This window comes from Thunnus albacares, chromosome 9 (genome assembly GCF_914725855.1).
Source record: "Thunnus albacares chromosome 9, fThuAlb1.1, whole genome shotgun sequence".
In the NCBI taxonomy this organism is placed as follows: Eukaryota; Metazoa; Chordata; class Actinopteri; order Scombriformes; family Scombridae; genus Thunnus; species Thunnus albacares.
The window spans coordinates 26594387-26616009 of NC_058114.1; the positions used below are offsets into that span (position 1 = coordinate 26594387).

The 21623-nt window shown below is 41.4% G+C and overlaps 1 protein-coding gene across 4 annotated transcripts in view; it reads left to right on the top strand.

Moving 5' to 3' along the window:
- The first annotated feature begins 9309 nt into the window (after nucleotides 1-9309).
- Nucleotides 9310-21623, top strand: part of lnx1 (ligand of numb-protein X 1) — a 35731-nt gene continuing 23417 nt past the window's right edge. For 2 of the 4 annotated variants that reach the window (XM_044362764.1, XM_044362765.1), the window contains exons 1-2: nucleotides 9310-9828; nucleotides 14607-15133. In XM_044362764.1, the coding sequence (XP_044218699.1) occupies nucleotides 14679-15133 (455 nt within the window). In that variant the 5' untranslated portion in view covers nucleotides 9310-9828; nucleotides 14607-14678. Of the gene's footprint in view, nucleotides 9829-14606; nucleotides 15134-20997; nucleotides 21140-21623 lie in introns of those variants that run through there. The other 2 variants (XM_044362766.1, XM_044362767.1) reach the window with 2 other exon arrangements.

The window sequence follows — 21623 nt, forward strand, 5'->3', positions numbered from 1 at the left end:
CTGGAGGCAAGTGTCTGTAGCAAATTCCACTATGTATCTAGCCAACCACCCAACCCGCCTCCTCCTAACAAAGCAAAATCATCTTATCAAATCACATCATCAAGTCACCTTATACTGACGTCATCTGAACTGCATCACTTCCCCGGGTCATAATTACCACGGTCACTAGATGGTGTAAACAGGTCGTTGCTGGCCTGAATTTTAGACCTATACTGTTGGGGGGGTTTTGTGAGAACGGGCTGGTTTAGTGCTAATTAGTCAATGTTAGCATGCTAACACGCTAAACTAAGAAAGTGTACATGGTCAACTTTATACTTACTAAACATCAGTATATTAGCATTGTCATTGTGAGCATGTTATCATGCTAATGTTAGCATTTAACCTTGAGCTGCCAAGCTGTAAACTCTCAGTCTTGTTACAGTGTTATATTTGTTATATGATAGTTATTTTATACACGGAGCCATTTTCCTCTATAACAAACCCTTTTACTTTGATTCAAGTCATTTCTCTACTAACACTTCCATACTTTTACATAAATAATTGCAGGACTTTTGCTTGTAACTGAGCATTTCTACAGTCTTGTTTTGCTATTCTTTGTTAAATCTGCATTGACAGATTTTTTTGGCCACTTTGGTTCAGCGGAAACAAGTTGTGAACACAACACTAACATATCATCACCTTTTAAGTTGATATGTTGAAAGTGTTAGCAAATAGTTGCTAATTTCCACATCCATCAGTACAAGAGCAACATTATCATTCATGTGGAGTCGTGTTTCTGTCCACCTGGGAAATGTAAGCGCAATATTCACTCTCCTTTAGCTCTGTGTTTTCTCTTAACCAACTCCTGAGGGAAATATCTGGCTTTTTAGCTGCTAAATGCTCCATTTATTTACCAGCTAGGCGTTAACGGTGTCTGTTTGCCATTTGGTGGTGAGCAAGTAGCGTACAGTGGGTTTTTAGAGCTTTTTCTCTGAAAACAGCTGCCTGCTGCAGCCAATGACACCAGGAGAACGGTGAGAGTGAACCAAAACTGTAAAGTTGTGGATCAGACACTAAACAATGACCTAAAAGTCACTACAAAGCACTGTAAAGCCGAGGGGTGCTGCAGAGTGGCTGATAATTCAACATTACACATTACACGTCATTTGGTACATTCTTATTATGAAAAATATTGATTATGGCCACTTTAAGTAAAGGATCTGAATGCCTCATACAGTTCATTCATTCTTATTTCTGTCTCAAATAAAACTGGAAAAAATTATATGTTGGCTCACATATTGTTCTATCAGGTCTGATTAGGTGAGATTTTATTACTGTCACAGACTAGGGGTGTGCCCGAATACAAATACGTTATTCGGCACAGCATAAATAGTGGGCTTTTTACGAACATTTATTTTGTACAAATATTTTAAAACGTATTTGTGTTCGGGAAGTAAAAAAAACATGTCAAATACCAGCGCGCAGGTCAGTTAGATCGCTATCTCAGTCTCTCTCCTCTGCTCCGCTGTTACGTGTATCAGCAGGTCTTAATGAGGGGAGTCACATCCACCTGCTGCATGATGAACATTTCCTTATTTGGACATCACTCCCAGAGTTGGGGGTGTTCCCCAAAGATAAAGCTGAGCTACTAACACATGCAAAGTGCTCCCAAGGAACCAAGGGACTCTCCATAACGTGTTGTTCCCTTTCTCCTTTCCACAAAGTTAGTTTGTAAAAAAAGTAGGCAATAAATGAAAAGTGAAAAGCAAGAATCGCCTTTGAAGTTCTTCCCTACACGTTACACGCTGTGCTGTATCTGTGTTATGGGTATATAAATAGGTAGAGGTCTGTCTGCTCGTTAGCAATGCAGTCATTTTAGCTCAGTAGTCAGCACAGCCATCTATGATCTGGGAGACTCCAGTTCAAGACCCGGTGTGGGGACCTCCTTCGTAAGATAGTTTATTTATTAATACTTACTTCAAGACTTGAATATCCTAAAATTAAAAATGTAATAGAAATAAAAAACTGTATTTTTACACCTATTTCTACTCTTATTCAAATACAAACACAAATACAAATAATTTTGTTGTCTCAACAAATAGATACAAATACAAATACTGGGCTCTCTGCACATCCCTATCACATACAGTAGGAGCATAATAGTATGTTGGCCCCTGCCTTAATTACATGATTTTGTCAAAGAAAGCACTTAATATAAGCATAGTTTGCATCTAGTAAATAACAGTAAAACTTAATACTGAGCCAATTCGTAATAGTAGTAGTAATGCTAGTATTCAAAGCAGTGTATATTTTAGTAATACAGATACAGATGCTACAGTACTGTCTTACATACAGGTGCTGTATGACATCATTACTTTTTCAGTATTCTTTGACATAGCTGGTGTCCGGGTCAAAATGAAGCTGTAAAATAGAGCCCTGAGGCTGAATGAGAGCCATCAAGATGCCTCACATCAAAGACTGAGTTAGCCACTGGTGGCCAGCTTAAGATCAGAGCAGCTGCTGTGACTGGAGCAGTGAGGACAACAGCCAGAGCAACACATCAGACTCCTATATAGCAACATGGAGAGACAAGCAGTGTACAGTGAAAATCAATACAGCACAGAAATACTGCAGCAGTAGCAAAGCTTCGCAGACATGCAAAACAATTGGTCAGAAAACAGAGGAGCAGAAAACAAACCTGCACCAGGTATCAGTGTGGCACCAACAAGCACGAAGATCATGCAAAGAGGCATGAAATTAGAAACATATTTCCATGGCAACAGATGGACAGAAATAATGACCGTCACCACTGGATGACAGAACACCCAGACAGAATAATTACACTTATGATTTTATATTAATGTGATTTTCTATGGCATGTTCCCGGCAAGGTTTCATGTCTCATTCTGAATACATTAATATTTCTCTCAACAAATAAACATGTTGGATTTCACTGTACTAATAAGTTTTTAGAGCCCCTATGGAAGTTAGCGCCTGCAAAGATCTAAGGCTTTTTGGACGAGCAGCTAAGTGATCACAGTAGGGTAGAGGGAGAGGAGGAGAGATTTGTGAATATTTATAAAGCTTAATTCATTCAGCGCTGAAAAGTCCTTCCCAAAATGATGTTGCTTTCAGAAACACTAAACAGAAACAGGCCCTCAGAATTGCGTCTTCTTTGACAGGTTTTGCGGTTTACTGCATCATCTTGTATCATCACTGTGTCATGCTAGGTGCTCATGCATGTTGATGCAGGGTTGCATGGCAGCGGAGTGGAGTGACTGTCTAATAAAAGGATGAGAGGATTACGACCGTGATGAATGAATCCGTCTGTTCACATTCTTGTAAGTCCTGGTCATCTGGACTGTTGCATCATAAGCCCAATTTAATCACTCCAAAATAATACGAAATGATTGGAGCAAAACCAACATTGGCCATAACAGGCCTCTTTTTTATTGTATGCTGTAACCTGACATGGTTGCATAACCATTACTAACATCATGAAAGATGGACAGAGTGGGAATTGGAATGGATGAAATGACATTTCTCAGGTGAGGGTTTTCCTGGTAGGAGGAGACGTTAAGGTGATATGGGGAAGCGGCCTCCACAGATCCTGATGTAAATGTCACGGAAAATTACAGCATGAACACTCACCGCTTGTCGTCTATTCTCAGTGGACTGAGCGAGTTTTCAAAGCTCTTCAGAGGCAAGGAGGTCCTGCTGGGAGATTGAGGGCTTGTCACGGACTGTCATATGGCAGAGATATCAGGGTTTCAACAAATGGAGTGACTGATCTTTGCAGTTTACCTGAATTTGTTAAAGCCCTGGAAAGATCAAAAGAAGTATTGTATGCTACATGTTCCCTCACACGCTTTATTCAGTCACCTAGAAACAAAACTTTTCTACTTAATCTATAAGACATTTTAATAAGCCTCCTCCTGTTACACTCAGCGCAGCCAATCAGGCTGATCTGCTGTTACGAAAGGCAACTTCTGAGTGACATACGTGGTTGTCAGGGGTTGCTGGTAGCCTCTCACACTGGACTGGGATAATGAGACTGTCCTGCTGTCTAGCATCTGTGGCCCTGCTCTAGTTTTCCTTCGACACACACACTTCAGTACACACATACAAATACATATACACACACGCATACATCCAGGCTTTTTATTCACTGAGAGGAAGAAAGCATTGAAATGAATGTAAACATTTTAGCATTGAAAGTTTGATTGATGGTTAATGTGTGTGTGGAGTCCTTTAGGTGTCTGCCTTGTGAGTGTGTGTGTGTGTCTCAATGCTAAGGTGTAGTTTTGGCAGCCGAGAGATTAAGCGCATTCATCTTCATTTGCTGGCTGGCGTTAGCTGTGTTACCTGCTGGAACAGCAACGCTCTGCTTCCCCCCTGAGACTCAGACCACCGACTCGACTCTGAAAACTGTCTCTCTCGCTCTCTCTCGCTTGCTCTCTCTCTCTCTCTCTATCTGTGCCCTCTTTCATTTGTCTCTTCTTTGCTTCTGATTCCGTATTCTGCTCAGCATCTGTCCCTCTTGTCCCACATGTACAAATGTCTCCCTCTTTTGTTACAATCTGGCTTGGTGTCACTGTGACATTTAGCGAATAGCATAACAAATAAGACTATCCATCCCATGCACTTTGAGTGATATTCACACCAGTGATTACTGCTTATAGAGCAGCTGTCAGACACGCATGCATGTTTCTGCACACATACACCCATGCAAGGCACTTTTCCCTGAGTCAAAAGTGGAGCCCCTTTTGACACTAGACTAATGACTTATTGAATATGTCATTATTCCCTCATATTATTTTGTCAGAGCTGAGGAAATTAAAATCGACTGCCCTACTTTATCACCATGCCTTTTTGTGCAAATGAGACCAGCAGTGATAAAAGAGAACTGCAACACTTAGATGAAAACGCTCCAAAATTCATCCTTCCTTTTTGATGTCTTGTCTCAGTGTGTGGCTCCAGACTGAACAGTGTTAGAGGAGGGTGGGGTTTGGGTTGGTGGCAGTGGGCCAGTGGTGTCAAGGCAGAGACTAATGGATGAGCTCCTGTCTGATGCGTCGCTTTTTTGTGTGTATAAATGTGAAAGTGAAGCACATGTGTTAGTACGTGTGGCTCCCGCAATGATGGAAAGCCACATTCTATTACTGTTACGAGTGAAGGGTGAGGGAAACAATATCAGACAGGAGCACTTGTGTATTTCAGATGCCACTTTGAATTAGGTGGCTGAAGATTATCAGGAGAAATTGAAAGTGTTTGACTCAGGAAATTCATTCATGAGAAAAAAACACAAAGTGAAACAGCACTACTTTTTTTCTGATATTGAATAAAATGAGAAGAGGTACAACAGAATGAAGAGAGAAGAAAAAGAAAAGGCGGGATTAGAAGTGGTATGGGGGTAAACCAGATAGAGGAAAAAGGACTGTCGTGTTTCAATGGCCTGCAGTGCAGACAGGTTGAAATGCATGACAAGTGTTTCTCATTCTGATTGTTGAATAATTACACAGAATATGACACAGGGACCGAGTCTAAAAGCATTACCTTTGTTTGTCTTCTGTACCCAACCAGTTGGGCTAAACCTCAACAAGCTAAATCTAAAAATAACCACATTTCATCACAGAGATACAGAAATACAGATAATAATGAATCAAGTTTACAGTTAGAGCCACTGTAGACCCAGATAGCAAAATTGCTGTGGCCCAGATCCAGCCCACACCCAACACTTTCGGCACTTTCGGCACTTTCATCCGGCCCACATACCGCGTGGAATGATGGCACTTGAGCAGTCCGCTCCTGTTTCCCGGATCTGGGCCACAAGCCATATGTCAAACAAGAACAAACCAGATAAACCAGAACTGGCTCACATCCAGAATACACACATCTTCACCAAAAAAGGCCCACATTTGATTTGGGATATTGGGGCCATGTTTGCTATTTTACATGTGGGCCATTTCTGGCTCACATCCATTTTGTCTGGGCCAGAAGAAGGCCGGCAGTGCCGCATCATTGCCTGAAGTGGCCCACTTCCGTAGGCTATCTGGGGAAGTCTAGTGTAATGCTTCAAAAAACAGGAAATTCTGGTATTTGTTAAAGTGGATTATACTCTCATATTTTTGTCTGTTAGGAATGATGATGATGACTTACTCACCAAATTCCATTGTAAAGATTTGGGAAACACAATTTTCCAGGGAAGGAATGTGAGCTTTCCAGAAAACATACATAGAAGTTGTAGATCAGTTAGCCAATTAGACAACTCCCTTTATTGTATAGTTTCAGTCAATAAAAACTGCAGATTGTGGGACTGGTCATGCTTAGAAACTTGCAGACACAAACCATATGCTCACGCTTACTCCAGCTTTTCTAATGTGCACAAATTACACACACCAAGCTAAACTGAAAGTGAACCACACCCTCATACTAACATAAACAAACCAGTGCGTACACATGATCATGGCAGGTAAGTCAATCCACTATGTTATGCATGTCATTACAATAGCAACAGGGATTTTTAGGCGACTACTTTCCCCGTTTACTTTTGGTAAACACAAATACCGCTTTTACTTTTGGTTAACAGATGCAAGAATTTCCCTTTAATACTCCTACAACCCTTTTCTTGTTTAATGTTGTAAATATGGAACTCAGAATCACAAAAAAAAAATTATATGTCCATTAAGAAAAATCCAGTGCTGAATTACTTACTAAAATGCAGACATCATCCAGCTTAATAGAGGTAGTAAAAATATAGTATAATGGTTACATTTATACTGAATCATAGTCCAATAAGATTATTGAGTGCAGCAAGGTCTCAAGGTAGTATTTTATCTAAGTATAGTTGGTGAGGGCTGTTTGAAGCTAAATCATTGCCCTTTAAGAATAGGCAAAGGAGAAAAGCTTAAAATCATGTATTGCTTTTGTGTTTGACAAACCTTGCTTTTCTCTTGGCTCACGACGCACAAACACATGCATCTACACACAGTCAGTGCTGAATGATCACATTAGAAGGACAACAAGGAGGCCATCTCTGTGGTGATGGCGGAGTCGTCTCGCTTGTGTCTATTTGATGACCTTCCTTCTGCCATTTGCCTCTTCAATATTCATGCTACAGGTACGAAGGGCATTTGCATTGGTACCATGAAATATGGATGCTGTGTGGAAAGAAGAGGGATGACCGACCTTTCTCTGCCGCATGAGAATGAATAGAGAAAGAAACCGATGAAGGGTATTTCAAAAAAGTGAGTTATAAGGAAAGTATCATGTCTTTGTATTGCCCACTTTTTTTTAAATATTCTCATCTGCCATCTGAATTCAAATCATTGCCAAGGACTTAGAGGAAAGTGTGTCAGAGAAATGTGAAGCACAGCTAAGCTGAGAAGAGATAGAGGGAGCAGCAAAGTGTGAGAGAAATAAAAGAAAGGAAAGGAAGTGTCCTAAAAAGACGGGGGGAGATTGGTTTCACCTGCACCACAGTGTTTAGATAAACTCCAGCAGCAGGGAGCTGAGGACTCAGCAGAAATGAAACAGGATGCAGGTTCAACTCAATACTTCAAAGAGAACTTAAGAGTTCAAGAAACCCAAAATCTTTGAATCACTGTAGCAATGCACACCATATAATTTAGCAAATAAAAAGCATTTCCAACCATTTAGCATAACATGCTGTATTAGTTGTTGAGAAGACAAACACGAGAAGAGACTGAGTGGAGAGGAAGTGGGAGGGATGTGACAGCTGTAAAGGTCACCAGGAACTGCTCTGCAATTTTTGTGTTCATCAACCTTCACTCATCCAGTGAATAGACTGTACTCGGTCTGATTGTTCAGTGAATGGGAAGATATACAACTTACAGATACCTCTGACTCTCCAAATGTAAAGAAACATAATACAGACAATCAAGAGTTTCTGTTCCTGTCTACAGAACACTTGGTGCAGGAGAGTTGTGATTGATATGTGAGCTGAAACTGATATCAAATTTACTTGGAAATGAAAATGGGAAAAACAAAACAACCTTAAGGCTGCGTGTGTTATGATTGATGACTGTCTGGCAAATGTAAAAATCGCCTGCAAATTACACAAATATTTCATAAAGTTACTGGACAGGTTTCTCCTGTCATTTTTTAAATAAATGTCCTCATTTTGTCATTTAATCATATGCCATGCTAGAGGCTCTGTGAGGCTGTACTTCTGTGCATTTAGCTTTGAGCTAAATGCTAACATTAGCATGCTTACAGTGACAATGCTAACATGCTGATGTTTTGCAGGTATAAAGTCCACAATGTTACCCATCTTTGTTTAATGTGTTAGCATGCTAACATTTGCTAATAAGCACTAGACACAATGAAATGTTGATCTGATATTGGCACTAGATGAAAGAGAGATCACCAAAGTCAGTAGGCTTCATGAGGACAATGAATATCTGTAATAAGTTTAATGACAATTGATCCGATAGGTATTTCAGTCTGACCCAAAGTGATAGAGCTATGCTGCTATCATGGCTAAAAAGTATCATATTAGATACTGATTATATTAGTGTGCATTAAACCTGATGTTAACTAGCAATTAACACATATTTAGCAGGTTTCATTTAATTTTCCTGCATTTTGATGATGGATACACTTGAGTCATTGATATTCTGTGGCTGAGTAACTGTAGACTGTGTTTATATTCTGCACATTTATATTCTGCACACATAACAGATACTGACAAAGAGGCAATATAGGTAGTGTATGATCATATAGATGTGACTCAAATATAGGTACGACTGTAAGTGCTTTAAAGATTCCCTACATATTGGATAACTTGTGATTCAGATCTGCTTGCGTCACAGAGTGACTCATCAAGAACTGTCATTTTGTGTCTGCAGTTGTGTTTGTCTGGAGCACCTGTGGCTCGCAGTCTCAGGGTTTAAAGAGCTGAGGTAAGAGAAGCCGAGAGGGAAACCACATCTGAAAACGAGGATAACAACTGTTTTTGTACAAAGCCGGGGTCACACGCACATAAAGCAGCTATTGTCAGAGAGAAGAGAAACCACAACACAAAAGAAGGCCCTATACAAGCAACAACTATTATAATGTCTGTATGGTACATAGTTTTCAAAATACTTGCTGTACATGGTAACATTACCTAATCCTATGAGACATGTTGTCATTTACTTAGATTATGGGCTTCCTGTTTAAAGAACATAGCGCAGTCCTTGTGTTTACGTAAATGGTCTGCAGGAAATCAATCCTGTAGATGTATGAAATGTTTTAGTGGGTTATTAAATTTTTATTGTGTTATAGAGGGGGTCCCGTCAGAATTTGTAGCTCAAGCTGCTGGTGCCCTTTTGCAATACATTTCAATATTTCATTACAAAAAAAACCTGTTTGTTATTGGTACACTTTTGAAAAATGTCTCAACTGCCTCTCATAACCACCTATTCTTTTGTTTCCTAAGGCCCCTCAAATTTATAGGAAATTCTAGTTTCTCCCGAACTCTCAGAGCAGGTTTGGACAGTTCTCTTGTTTACTTTTTCTCTGGCTCCGCCTCTCTGCTGTCTCACTTCCTGATCACCTTGGCCTGTTAGAGGTGAGCAGGTACTGAGCTCACACAGCAGCAGTCTTCCTCATTTTGGGTCGGAGAATTCCCTCAAGACCAACAGTCGGATAAAATTTCTCCACTGAAGACCGACAGCCAATCGGCAGGCTCAGTGACCGGGACAAAGTCCTCTTCTCTGAGTCATTTAATTCTCCTTTCCCTTCCTTCCCCTCCACCTCCTCTTGGAATGGTCTAATGTTACACCCTCTGTGAGGATTTACCTGTTCAGGTGAGCTGCACTACTGAAAGTGAACGTCGCTCATGGAGTAAGTATTATACTTTCTCTACTTCAAGCACAAAATCAAAGGCTTTTTTATGATAGGTAGCTTTGTTACTTTTCTTAAATACTTCAATAGTTAAACTTTAACTTAGTTAGAAGTCGTAAAACATTGTTCCAGTGCCTGTTGCTGCTCTGTGTCATTTGCATGGAATTTATTTGCACTCAATCCCTGTGTGTTAACTTCACACGTGTGTGAGAGATAGATGTTTAGATTTGCTGTTACCTATGTGTGTGATTGCTGATCTTAGTGTCTCAGTTGGTGTTCAGTACAATCTGTGCTGACCCAGTCAGCCATTCTGATATTAGAGACACTTCACAGAGCTTCACATCTGCCTGCAGCTGTTCTCCCAGACTGAGGTGTCAGGCCTGGCTCAGTCTCACCGTGGAGATAGCTATGAACTCAGAGAGCACAAACATACACATACATGTACATAGGCCTGATGACAAGGGTTATTGAAAGGGCAGGAATTATGCTGCTCTGATGCTCCACATCCCATATGTTCGCTCTAAATGGAACTAGATGTGCTAGATTTGAAAGACTTTTAAAATATTAAGTTGTGGTGTGTTATGTAATAGTATCTGTGTGTCCTGCTCTTAATGAGCAAGCTTAAAGTCGAGATGAAATAAAAAATGCCTTTTTAACCCTTTAAGATCATATTCCCGGTTGTATTGTGCACCAAATCCATTTCTTGTATTCTTATATTAAAATTCTGTTTCTTTCTGTAAAACAAAATATGATGTGTGTTTATGCAACCTATAATATTATGACATCCACTTATCGATCAATCTTCAACTTTTAACGGCACCTCCCAACGTTATGTCCCGTCTGTCTGTCCTGTTTCACTCGAAAATACGTCACGATGCGGAAGTTAGATTCTCTCGAAATGCCGTTTCATCTGAACTCTAAACCAGTAATGTATTTTTACTGTAATATGCTACATAACCGCCATTATATTTAACATACAGGTAGGAGAACCTGACTCATGATAAGATTGCTGTTAGTGTGCATAGTTGAACACTTATTAACACTGTAATTTAGGTCCTAATTATTCATACAGACATTTCAGTCATTCGTTTGTCCAGTTATATAGAAATACTGATTTATACTACTTTTATTCCACTCTTCGTTTTTTTTTATATGTACTTAAGCAGATGTCATAAGAGCATGAAAAAAGAAAGGCTTGCTGGAATTCTCTCCATTTCAGAGACATGTCTGGACAGAACAGCCTATTGTGCCAAACTCCAGGCTGCCTCATGTTCATTTGTCAGGGCTGTGTCTATTGAGCTGCTTGGAGCAGCGGGCTACCCTGATAGTCGGTACTATTTCAAGATTTTTTTATGATCTGATGATGAATTGATATGTTGATGAGTAACGTCTTGTTCAGCACTCCCACTCTGAGCTGTAATTGTGTTGGTGAGTGTGGGCCTCAATACCATGAAACTGAGATTAGTTTCTTTTCTATATGAATCACTGAGCAGTTTATGGTTTTGACAATGAGAGACCGCACCTGTCACAACTACAATAACCAGGTGTTCTCTGCGTTAGTTAAAATAAAACTATGACATGAATTTCCTCACGTCAGCACAGTTCAGTGCGTTGCAGTGCATAAAATAAAATCTGCAATGATTAACAATGATGTTATGCAAAAGAAGGCTGTGTCACATTTTATCCAGCGCACATGCAGAGGTTTATCTGATTTGGCAGAATTAGCCTTTTGCTCCGAGGGTGTGTTTGACTGATACAGATATGATTTGATTTGTCCTTGTGAATGTGAGGAGTGGATATGTACATAGCAACATGCTTGCTTTCAGTGTGTTTCAGTGTGTTTCAGTGTGATTCAGTGTGGACAGTGAGAGTGCTGACACAGACACACTTCTCTTGTCGTTGGGTTGTTTTTCAGAATCAATCGTTAGGAAAAGGAGCTGACATAGCAAAGCCTTATATCATTATTAACTCGTCCAGTCATCTCAGATCACAGGAAAGTAACCCCAGAGTGTATAAACAGTCCTATTTACATAAAATGTGCAATGTGGGAGGAAGAAGGTATAGGCTATCTTAAACAAACAAATCTTCTGGCTCTCAAAAGTTGAAAAGGGAGAACCTATTGAACCAAGACTTGACATGACCATGGTGTTGTATTTACAATCTACACAGCTTTTTCTTTCACTTTGTGATCAAAAATTGAAAGTGAAAAGAAAGATTGCTTTGCAACCAAACTAAAAACCTCACATTTCATATGCTTGTTTGTATATTTGCCTGCAGAAGTAGCTATTAAAGGTTAAGGCTGATTCTCTAGATTTTTCTTATTGTCAAAAAATCTCATGTGCAAAGCCAAACCAACAATGAACTGATCTTACTTACAAGTATTGTGTGTGTATCCAAAGCCTGATATATCTTATTTCTCTGTGCTGTAGACCTTCATTGTTGTCCAAAAACTGTTAAAACACATCAATGAGCCACACCTTTGCACTGGGTGACATGCTGCTTTGCCCCGAAGATAATGGTTATAGTAGTTTGTTTTGAAACGGCTCCAAAGAGTAATAACAGCAATCCAGCCTTCAGTCTCAGGAGAGAAGTTTCTTGTACGGCAGACACCACTGTGCATGCTGTGCTGTAAATTTCTCAAAGAACTTCAGGACAAAGTCAAGAGGTTGTGATATGTAACACAACAAGCTTGCAAAGCACTGTAAACAGAACCGTGTTCCCGCACATGTGCGGTGGCGTCCGCCTTACACAGAACTACTCTCTTGAGACGTGACCACTGTTATTACACTCTGGAGCCATTTCTAAACAAACTATAGCAACCATTGCTTTCGGGGTGATGGAACATGTCACCCAGCGATGTGACTCATTGTGGTGTTTTTTAATAGTTTTTGGAGGAATATATCAGGCTTTGGACACACACACACAATACTTGGAAGTAGGATGAGTTCATTGTTGGTTTGGCTCTGCACATGAGATCTGTCGACAATAAGAAAAATATAGAAAGTCACCAGCCTCGTCTTCTAATAAAAACTAGAAGTATGTATGCGTTAAGATTCACTGGTATTGGGTGGAGAGCAGCAGTACAACAGGACTGTCATGGCAGTGTAACTTCAAAGATCAGGAATGAGTTGGGGAGTGTTGATGCTCTGCAGGCATGGGTGTGTTCTCTGAAAGTGCTCGTCTTTACGAGTGGGTGTGTAGAAGCATGCACATGCGTGTGTGTGTGTGTGTGTGTGTGTGTATGTCCACGTGCATGGCTTTGCCTGTAGGTACATGCATTTGTGTACAGAAAGCCTGTTACTGTCATTCCAAACTCAGATTATTATGGTTAAACTGTTCCTGCTAGTCTGTAAGTATCTGGGCGCTGAAGATGTCATCCATTTTGTTTCAGGCTACTAAATAGGAGTACATTCCAATCCTGTTGCAATATTCTTATTGTTAGTGTGTAGTTATCTTTGTCTCTTTTAACACCAAAGTTTCCCAGGAGAGAGAAGAGAACAAAGTTAAGAAGATTATCTTATCCTGTTCAGATCAGGAGCTGCAGAGAATATCAAACCACCTTCATTTTTCATTTTCTTTAGCTTTGAATCACTTTTTTTTTTTCATTTTCTGCTCCTGCTGGCAGGTATTTGCTCTCTCTCTCTCTCCCTTTCTGTCTCTCGCTTTTCCTGTGTTGTGATGAAAGTGCTCTGCTCCATAGATCAGGCCAGACCTCAGACGCAGCAGGTGCCACAGTGTGTGATGAATCAGCCGTGTCACTGCAGCTCGCTGTGGGAAAGTTCATCTTTGTTAAGACTGCTCAGCCTCTACTTATTAGTCGTCCCCTCCCAGAAACACCAAAGACACTGAGCTTTTATGGCAGTCACAACTCGCCATGCTCCATTCTCACACTGTGTGGCTGTTTGTTTTGACAACTCTGCTGTTATACATGTGCCGTGCAGCATTTGTATGCATTAGCATATTAAGATGCACATCAAAGTCTATTGTTTATTACACTATTTAGCACAAGAGCATGGGAATGTGTCCAATTAAAACAGAACTAGCACTTGGATTACATTTGTATGTTGTAGACTCCAAACAAAGTTCTGTTGTTGTTGTTGTTTTTTAACGATATGTAGTGTCTCATTAGTGACTCAAGTTACTCAATAGTGGGTCCAGAAACAAAGCAAGTGGAGCGCCAACAAGATGGCCGTTGCCAAGGTGACGTGTGTCTGACTGAGCCCATCTGTTCGCGTCCATGTGCTCAAGGAGCCTGCCTGTTTTGGATATGACGTGTACACTGGCACGCTCGCAGTGTCAACACAGTGTAAACCAGTGTGGCAATAAAGAAAATGAAAAAAAAACCAAACTGGCATGTTTGAAATCATGTCACATCCCACAGCGGATTAACAGTAATGTGTGTTTGTCACGCAGTACAGACAGTGAGTGCTGGAGACTTATCTGTGTCTATCTGTCTCTGCACTTGCCGCTGAGATGAATGGTATTGATATTCCTACATCCAGAGAAGAAATCTCAGTAGTTCGATATGACTTCTCTGTGCTGGAGGGGGGGCGGGGGGATCAAATAAACTGAGAAAAGAAAAAAAGTGTGTAGGACTGCTGCACACATCATGCTGCTGTTGTTCATGTGTGTGTGAAAGAAAAACAAAGAATCCCAGCATTCTCTCTGTCTCTGCTCCATAAAAAAAGCTTATGAATATTTTCACGCCCTGTTTACTTGACATGATAACCGTGACTGCTGTCTCCCTGTCTTACACTATGTTTCTTTTCCTTACAAAGTTCCCCACAGATGTCTGCTGCTAATGACCTCCCCACTGGATCCAACAAGACATCCCGAGTCCTCCACTCCAGATGAATATCCAGAGAGACAGTGGACAGCTTGAACTTGCCTTGGCGATGGCTGAAGCATCAGCACCACCTCTTTCCCCAACAGAATATGGACTGTTGTCTCCGCCTCCTGATCTGTGTGCGTCATGCGGCCACAGCCACCAGCTGGAGGAAAACCACGAGTACATCTACAAAGATGAGGTGGACGACGACCTCGTCTGTCACATCTGCCTGCAACCGCTCATCAGACCCCTGGACACGCCCTGTGGACATACCTATTGCCAGGAGTGTCTCACCAGCTTCCTGCTGGAGAGCGACTTCTGCCCCGTGTGCCGTGCGCCCCTCATGCTCCAGAGCTGCAGGAAGCCTAGCCTGCTGGTGCACAAGCTGCTGGACAAGCTGACCGTGGCTTGCCCCTTCACTGACCATTGCACTGAAATAATGGCCCGTGGTGAAATGGAAGACCACATCAAGAGCAGGTAGGATGGTAGAAACACAGTGTAGTTTATCTCAACACCGCTTTTACCAGCCTCACATAGTGGAAGCAGTGTGCATCTTGAGACATTTACAGGCCTTAAACTGTGTATTTAACATTAAAGAAACTAAGATATAAGCAGTGCTCTTATATAAAACCAGTAAGCATTTCATTTCTTTCTCTCCTATTTACCCTTGATTCTTGCTATCCAGTAAAAGCTGCAATGACGTGCTGTAAACACTCACTCTAAGATTCCCACCCTCTTCTGCCCGTTGTCATTAACCCACAGCTCCAGCCCCAAAGGGGAAAGTTCTTCCTCCAACCAGGCTTTCATCTAAACTAGGCCCAGCTTCTGTGTTTATATATCATTAAAAGGCTGTACTTTGGTTTCTCTCAGTGTGGGTCTGTTTTCATTAATGCTCATTAACACTCCCCTAGTCCAAAGGCCTCTGATGATAATTAGTGCATCTCGCCACACATCTCATACACAAGCAGCATATCTGCATTTCCTATTCATCACGCACTCTATAAAAACGTATTTTCTTTCTCCACCACCCGCCGCCTACACACCCACTCCCGTTTCCTCTGCTTCTACTCCTTTTGCACCTTCTTTCTTACTCCATCTTTCGTTCCATCCCTTTCTCTGCATTGCTCCATTGTTTCCCAGTCTTTTCCTTCATGTAGTGTGAATGTTATAATGAGGTGTGGAGCTCTGAGGCCGTGTCCCTGAAGGATTCAGCTGCTCTCCCATAGTTAGAAGGTGTTATCTGCGGAGGTGAGAGGCCATGTCCAGAGAGACGGCTCTACACTGTGTGCAAGGATGTGAAAGGGTTTCAGTGAAATACCCATTTCAACATTTCTCTTGTGTTCGCTTCTTTCAATACTGTTCAGAAATTATGGCTACTGTTTAAGCAGTGCAGTCAGTTTACCTTTTGTCGTATGTTTTATGTATGTGTTAAGATTTGATCATGAACTATGTAGAAAGTTCAAGTCACTAAATGTGAGCAGGTCCTTGAGATGCATGTATTTCTGAAATGTTTGTCATTGCAGAATCTGTAAAACATACATTTTGTCTGCAAAAGAAGCAGCAAGTGTGCGTTCCAATTGGGTGCTTGAACTCAAAAAATACAAATCAGCTCAAATGTAATAAAAGGTGGCACACAATCAAAGCAGTCAGCATCTGTTGAGATTCATGATTCATTAAAATATCATTGCTGACACATTTTGGCCATGTAGGCCTTGTATTGATAGTGTTAATACTGCAATACTTAGGCTATGTTCACATCACACGCTGCAGTAGCCCAAATCTGATTTTTTTCATATCAGATCTGGTCCACTTGCATATGTGGTCCTGGATCTGATTCATAACTGATCTATGGCAATGTGGCCACTGTCAGAACAGTCAGATCGGAATTCAATGGTTTTTTTAACATCTCACGTGCATGTGCATATTGCCTGTCATCATCATTCAGTGTTGGCACCTCATAGCTTGGTAAAAATAAACATTTCGCCTTCTTGTTCTCATTGTCATCCTCATCATCTGTATTGTCTGCCAACCTCCACAACAAATAATCCTGGACATGTATGCTAGCGCAGCCATGTCATCCATGTTTATGATTTGGCTATTGCACAAATGACATTATTGTTGTTATTCTTGTACACATGTGTCCACATTTCAGTTGTGTGACAGTTTAGGACCTCAGTGGTGTTCACACCGGAGCTGGATACATGTTACAGACAAACCTGAATGTGAACCATCAACGCAAAAAGATCTGCTCTGACTAAAAAATTGGAATTGAGCATTAAGGCCCATAATGTGGATGTAGGCTTATATGCAAGACAATCAAGGTAATGATTTAATTCAACACAGGTGCACAGCAGACCACAGCTAAAGGGCGTATTAGCTCTCAGATAGCTACAAGGGGGAAGTAAAGAGACAGAAATCATTTTTGTTTGTCTATATTTTGTGTAATTCTCTAAATGCAGGGGTGGAAGAAATATTCACATCCTTTACTTATGTAAAAGTACCAATACAGCTGTGTACAAAATACTCCATTACAAGTAAAAGTCCTGCATGAAAAATCCTACTTAAAGGACCAGTGTGTAGGATTTAGTGGCATCTAGCAGTGAGGTTGCAGATTGCAGCCAACTGAACTCCACTCTTTGATTTCTGGTGAAATATCGAATCATTTGAACATTTATTGAAATGAAACCATGTGAGAAGTTTAGAGTGAAAAATCACTATTTGGTGGAGCTGTTAACAACTCATAGACTGAAATCTATCTGAAATGTGACCCCGACTACACACTGCTTTTTGTAAGACGTCAAAAGGTTGGAAACCACTGGTTTCATCTTTAACAATGTGTTGTATTTTAAAAGCTTGTTATATTATCCTTTGTGTCAAACCTTCATCTGAAAAGTAACTAAAGCTGTCAGATAAATGTAGTGGAGTAGAAAGTACAATATTTCCCTCTGAAATGTAGCAGAGTGGAAGTATAAAGTAGCAACAAATGGAAATACTCAAGTAAAGTACAAGTACCTCAAAATTGTATTTAAGTACAGTACTTGAGTAAATGTACTTAGCTACTTTCCACCACTGTCTAAATTTGTATTATGCCAGCTGTGCCTGCTGGTTTAGGTTCTCTCAAATATGACAAAAGCTAAACATGACTGTCATAGAAATAAGATCAAGAAGGCCATCAACGGTTTCACATACAAGTTTGTTTCCTGCATATGACACCACCATATCTGTTGATATTTTGGTGCCCGTGACGGTAGAGGACACTGTCACTGGCCATATGCCAGAATCTGGCAACAGGTCAGGAGTTGTAATGACTGAGACAGCCATGCCATCTGGTCACACTCCTCTAATCATTCATGACCTTTATTGGCCTTTGGATGAGGAAATTGTCACTCTGGACACAACTAGAGCAATCAAGAGCAAAATCCTAAGCGTTTGATCAGTGGCATTACTTTTTTTTGTTGGCTTTGTGATGTTGTCCTGTAAGGGCTCGCACAGAAGTCAGCCAGGGACTTCCCGCCCGCTCAGGTAATTTCTCTTCTTTATCCGATTACGCATGTAGCTGCATGTGCATGCACTGCCAGTAATGCTTAGAACAGTTTTTTTTTTTTTTACAAGCCTCTCACTCTTATATTTTTTATATAAGCCAAATTAATTTACCCAGAGCTCCAAGTGTATGTTTTACTGATGTTCTGCCTTGAGCACAATAGTTTTTTTCTTTTTTTTTTCTTCCTCTTGTTTTTTGTGAAAATGTACTTCTTTTCAAATATACTTTTAAGCTCACAGAGGAATTCTTCAAAGGTTGTGTGAATATTTAGAAAAGGAATGAGCATTCCTTGTAGTTACGGTAATTTTATTCCATTTACGTTTCCTTGTTACTTCTGTATGTGACCTTCCTTTGTGTATGTTTGTATAGAGAGACCTCAATACCTTATTGCAGCCTTTATGTATTATTATTTCTGATGTAGTCTGGCTTCATTTCTAAAGCATCAATGACATATTTTTCTTCAACTGATATTACATTCAAGTCTAGGCAGGCCGTCAATTTACTGTCATAACACATTTCTTGCTTGGGGAAAAATTTCAAGACTAAAATGTGCTGTATCATGGAAACGAACCCCACATTTGTTGCTTTGTTTGAGGTTTAATAGCATCATACACGTAGCCAAATAACAACCCTGCTTTGACTTCACATCAGTATAAAGAATTGGCTGTTGTGAGTGAGGAATGGAAAGGAATAATGGGGCTGGAGTATTTGTATTGTGTATGTTATGATCTTGTTTTTGTGAGTGTGAGTTAATGTGGTAGTGTATGAAACGACTCCTGTGGGGCAGACTGGTTTCTGTTCACAAACTGCATCCTGTCACAATCCAATTACATTTCCATTTCCTGCGTGCCCTGTGGTCTCGTTGCTGTGCGTACTGTTCAAATACCGCAGGACAACTTATGCCTCAGTATGCACAGACACACACAGACACACAGACACACACACACACACAAAAAAATTCAGCATGCCTGCCTCCACCCATGAAATATTCATTCAGACAGGGTATTTACACTAGTTAAGTGTCTTTCTCTGGGGTAGCAGACAGCTCAGTGCTATGAAAATCGGATAACTGTGGGGGGAAAAAGGTAAGTAGAGGAAAACAAGGACAGAAAAGCAAGAAGGCAAATGAGAAGATGAAGATAAAGGTCAGGAAAAGTAGAACGTTGTATCATGCTGAAAAAAAAAGTGTGATTTCAAGACTTGACTGCATCTGGAAAGAAACAAAAGAAAAAGCAAAAGGGACTGAGGGTGAGATTTGACAGGTCAGAATGGAAATAGATTAGGAGTGCATTCTTTAGCCACTCTCTTGCTCTCTTGCTTTGTGTTTACCACAGAAAAAGACAGAGAAGGATGGAAGTGAGATTACAGGAGAGATGAAAAAGATAGAAACGGATGACAGAGAAAAAGAAATCTTGTACTCGCCTTAAACAACCTCATTGCAGTTTCCAGTTGAAGCGTACCTTGCTTTTGTATTCACAATCACATCACACCTTCAAGTCAACACCTAACATCTAACCCAGTCCATCAACACACACGTCTCCCCCAGTCACTTCCCGTCTGTAAGTGCTCTCCTAGATCCCTGCACAACCAATCGAAATAGGATGTGATGACAGAAGGGTTTAACCTTTGGTATTGTGCGTTATCTATCCTCCTTTTATATTTCCCTCTGAAATTTGAATGGATGTATGAATGAACGTATGAATGAATGAATGAAATGTGTATTCAGACAGTGGTTCAGTTAAAAAAATCAATTTTTTTCATCCATGTCGTTTTCTTCCATGTCACTCAGAATAACAAGCTCCCATCCCTGCAAAGATTATTGATTTGCCGGCGTGTTTTGGTCATGCTCTGTCTTTTTTTTTCTTTCCACACATGTAGGCAGATTCTGTTGAGTGATCAGACCAATCTGCTGCACAGGGAGCAGTCCATCGTTGGAGAGGAGGGGTGAGGGTTTGGACAACAACATATTCTCTCCCTCCTCTCTATCCTCCCCTTCACGGGCCAACGTATGTGCAGGCAGGGGGAGGTGAATGCAGAGGTTGTACGTGTGTGTATATGTTTGAGTGTGTGCATGTGTGCGGGTGTGTGAGATGGTGGGAAGGCAGAGCCAATCAGAGCAGCACCAGGTATCTCCCCCCCTCCTGTCTTAGTTTGGTCTGCTCCATCTCCCCCCTCAGTGGTTTCTGCTGCAGTATAAGTCACAGCCTGCGCTGTTCTCTCTGACATACACACGCGCGCACACACGCATACGCACACACCGAGAGAGGCAGACATGCACACACACGCATACGAGCGCAAATCCTCTTACAACTCGCCACTGCCCAGAGCAGATTAAGGGGCTGCACATCTCAAATTGTATTCCAAATGTGCCACCTTTGCATGGGTCTCCTTCCTCTTCTTCTTGCACTTTCTCCTCTTCCTCCTGTGCCACAACGGGACTTCTCCTCTGCACCTGCTTCTGCTGCTTCTTCCTCCTCCGCTCCGTCTTCAACCTCTGGCAACTGGCCCGTTTGCCTCTGCAGCTGAGATGACCAGGCAGCCAGCCTGAGGCAGAGGAAGAAACTGCCAAGCTCACAGAGACAAAGATATAGAGAGAGGGGAGGAAGACAGAGGGACAGAGAGAGGCTGAAAAAGTAGGAAGTGAAGGATTAATTTCTGATCTGAGGGCGCCTCTGGAGAGGGAAGGCAGGCGAGCTATAGGGGGGTCAGCACGGCCAGGTTTGGAGAATTGGAGGTGGAGGAGGAGGAGGGGGAGGAGGGGGGAATAGAAGACGAGAGAGCTTCAGCGCAGAGAGGAGAGAAAGGGGCAAGAAAGGGGAAAAAGAGGAGGGAAAGAGCCGAGCGTTGACCATGAAGGCTCTGTTGCTGCTGGTCCTGCCCTGGCTCAGCCCGGCCAACTACACAGACAATTTGGGCAACCTGCACATCCTCTATTCTGAGCTGTGAGTACAACACTCAGCCTCCTCCTGCATCCTTTCACCCACATCACCCCATCTCCTCCCCATCCATCAACACTCCATGCTGTTAATGTTATTCTGCATTTCTGTGACTGATAGCAGGGACTTGTTTGTGTTTTCATGCAGTACGTTCATGCATATTTGTCTGTAAAGCACTGTGTTTACATTTGGATTGTCACCATAAGAGTTCAAGTGTGCTTCTGTGGAGTGAAAATGACCACAGAATTGCTCCCTGATGCTGTGGTCATTGGTTGCTGTGGTAGTGGGATGCAGTAGTGCTAGCAGGTAAGGCTTTGTGCTGTCCAGGACAGTTTGGATGCTACAGAGCGGCACTGCAGCATGGCATGTCTCTCTCTCTCTCTCTTCCACTCTCTCTCTTCGGCAGCATGTGTGAGTGTGTCTGTGACTACTGTATTGATCTGAGCAAAATGTCAGCACGCATTTGCTCACAGCTGTAGGCTTTAAACCC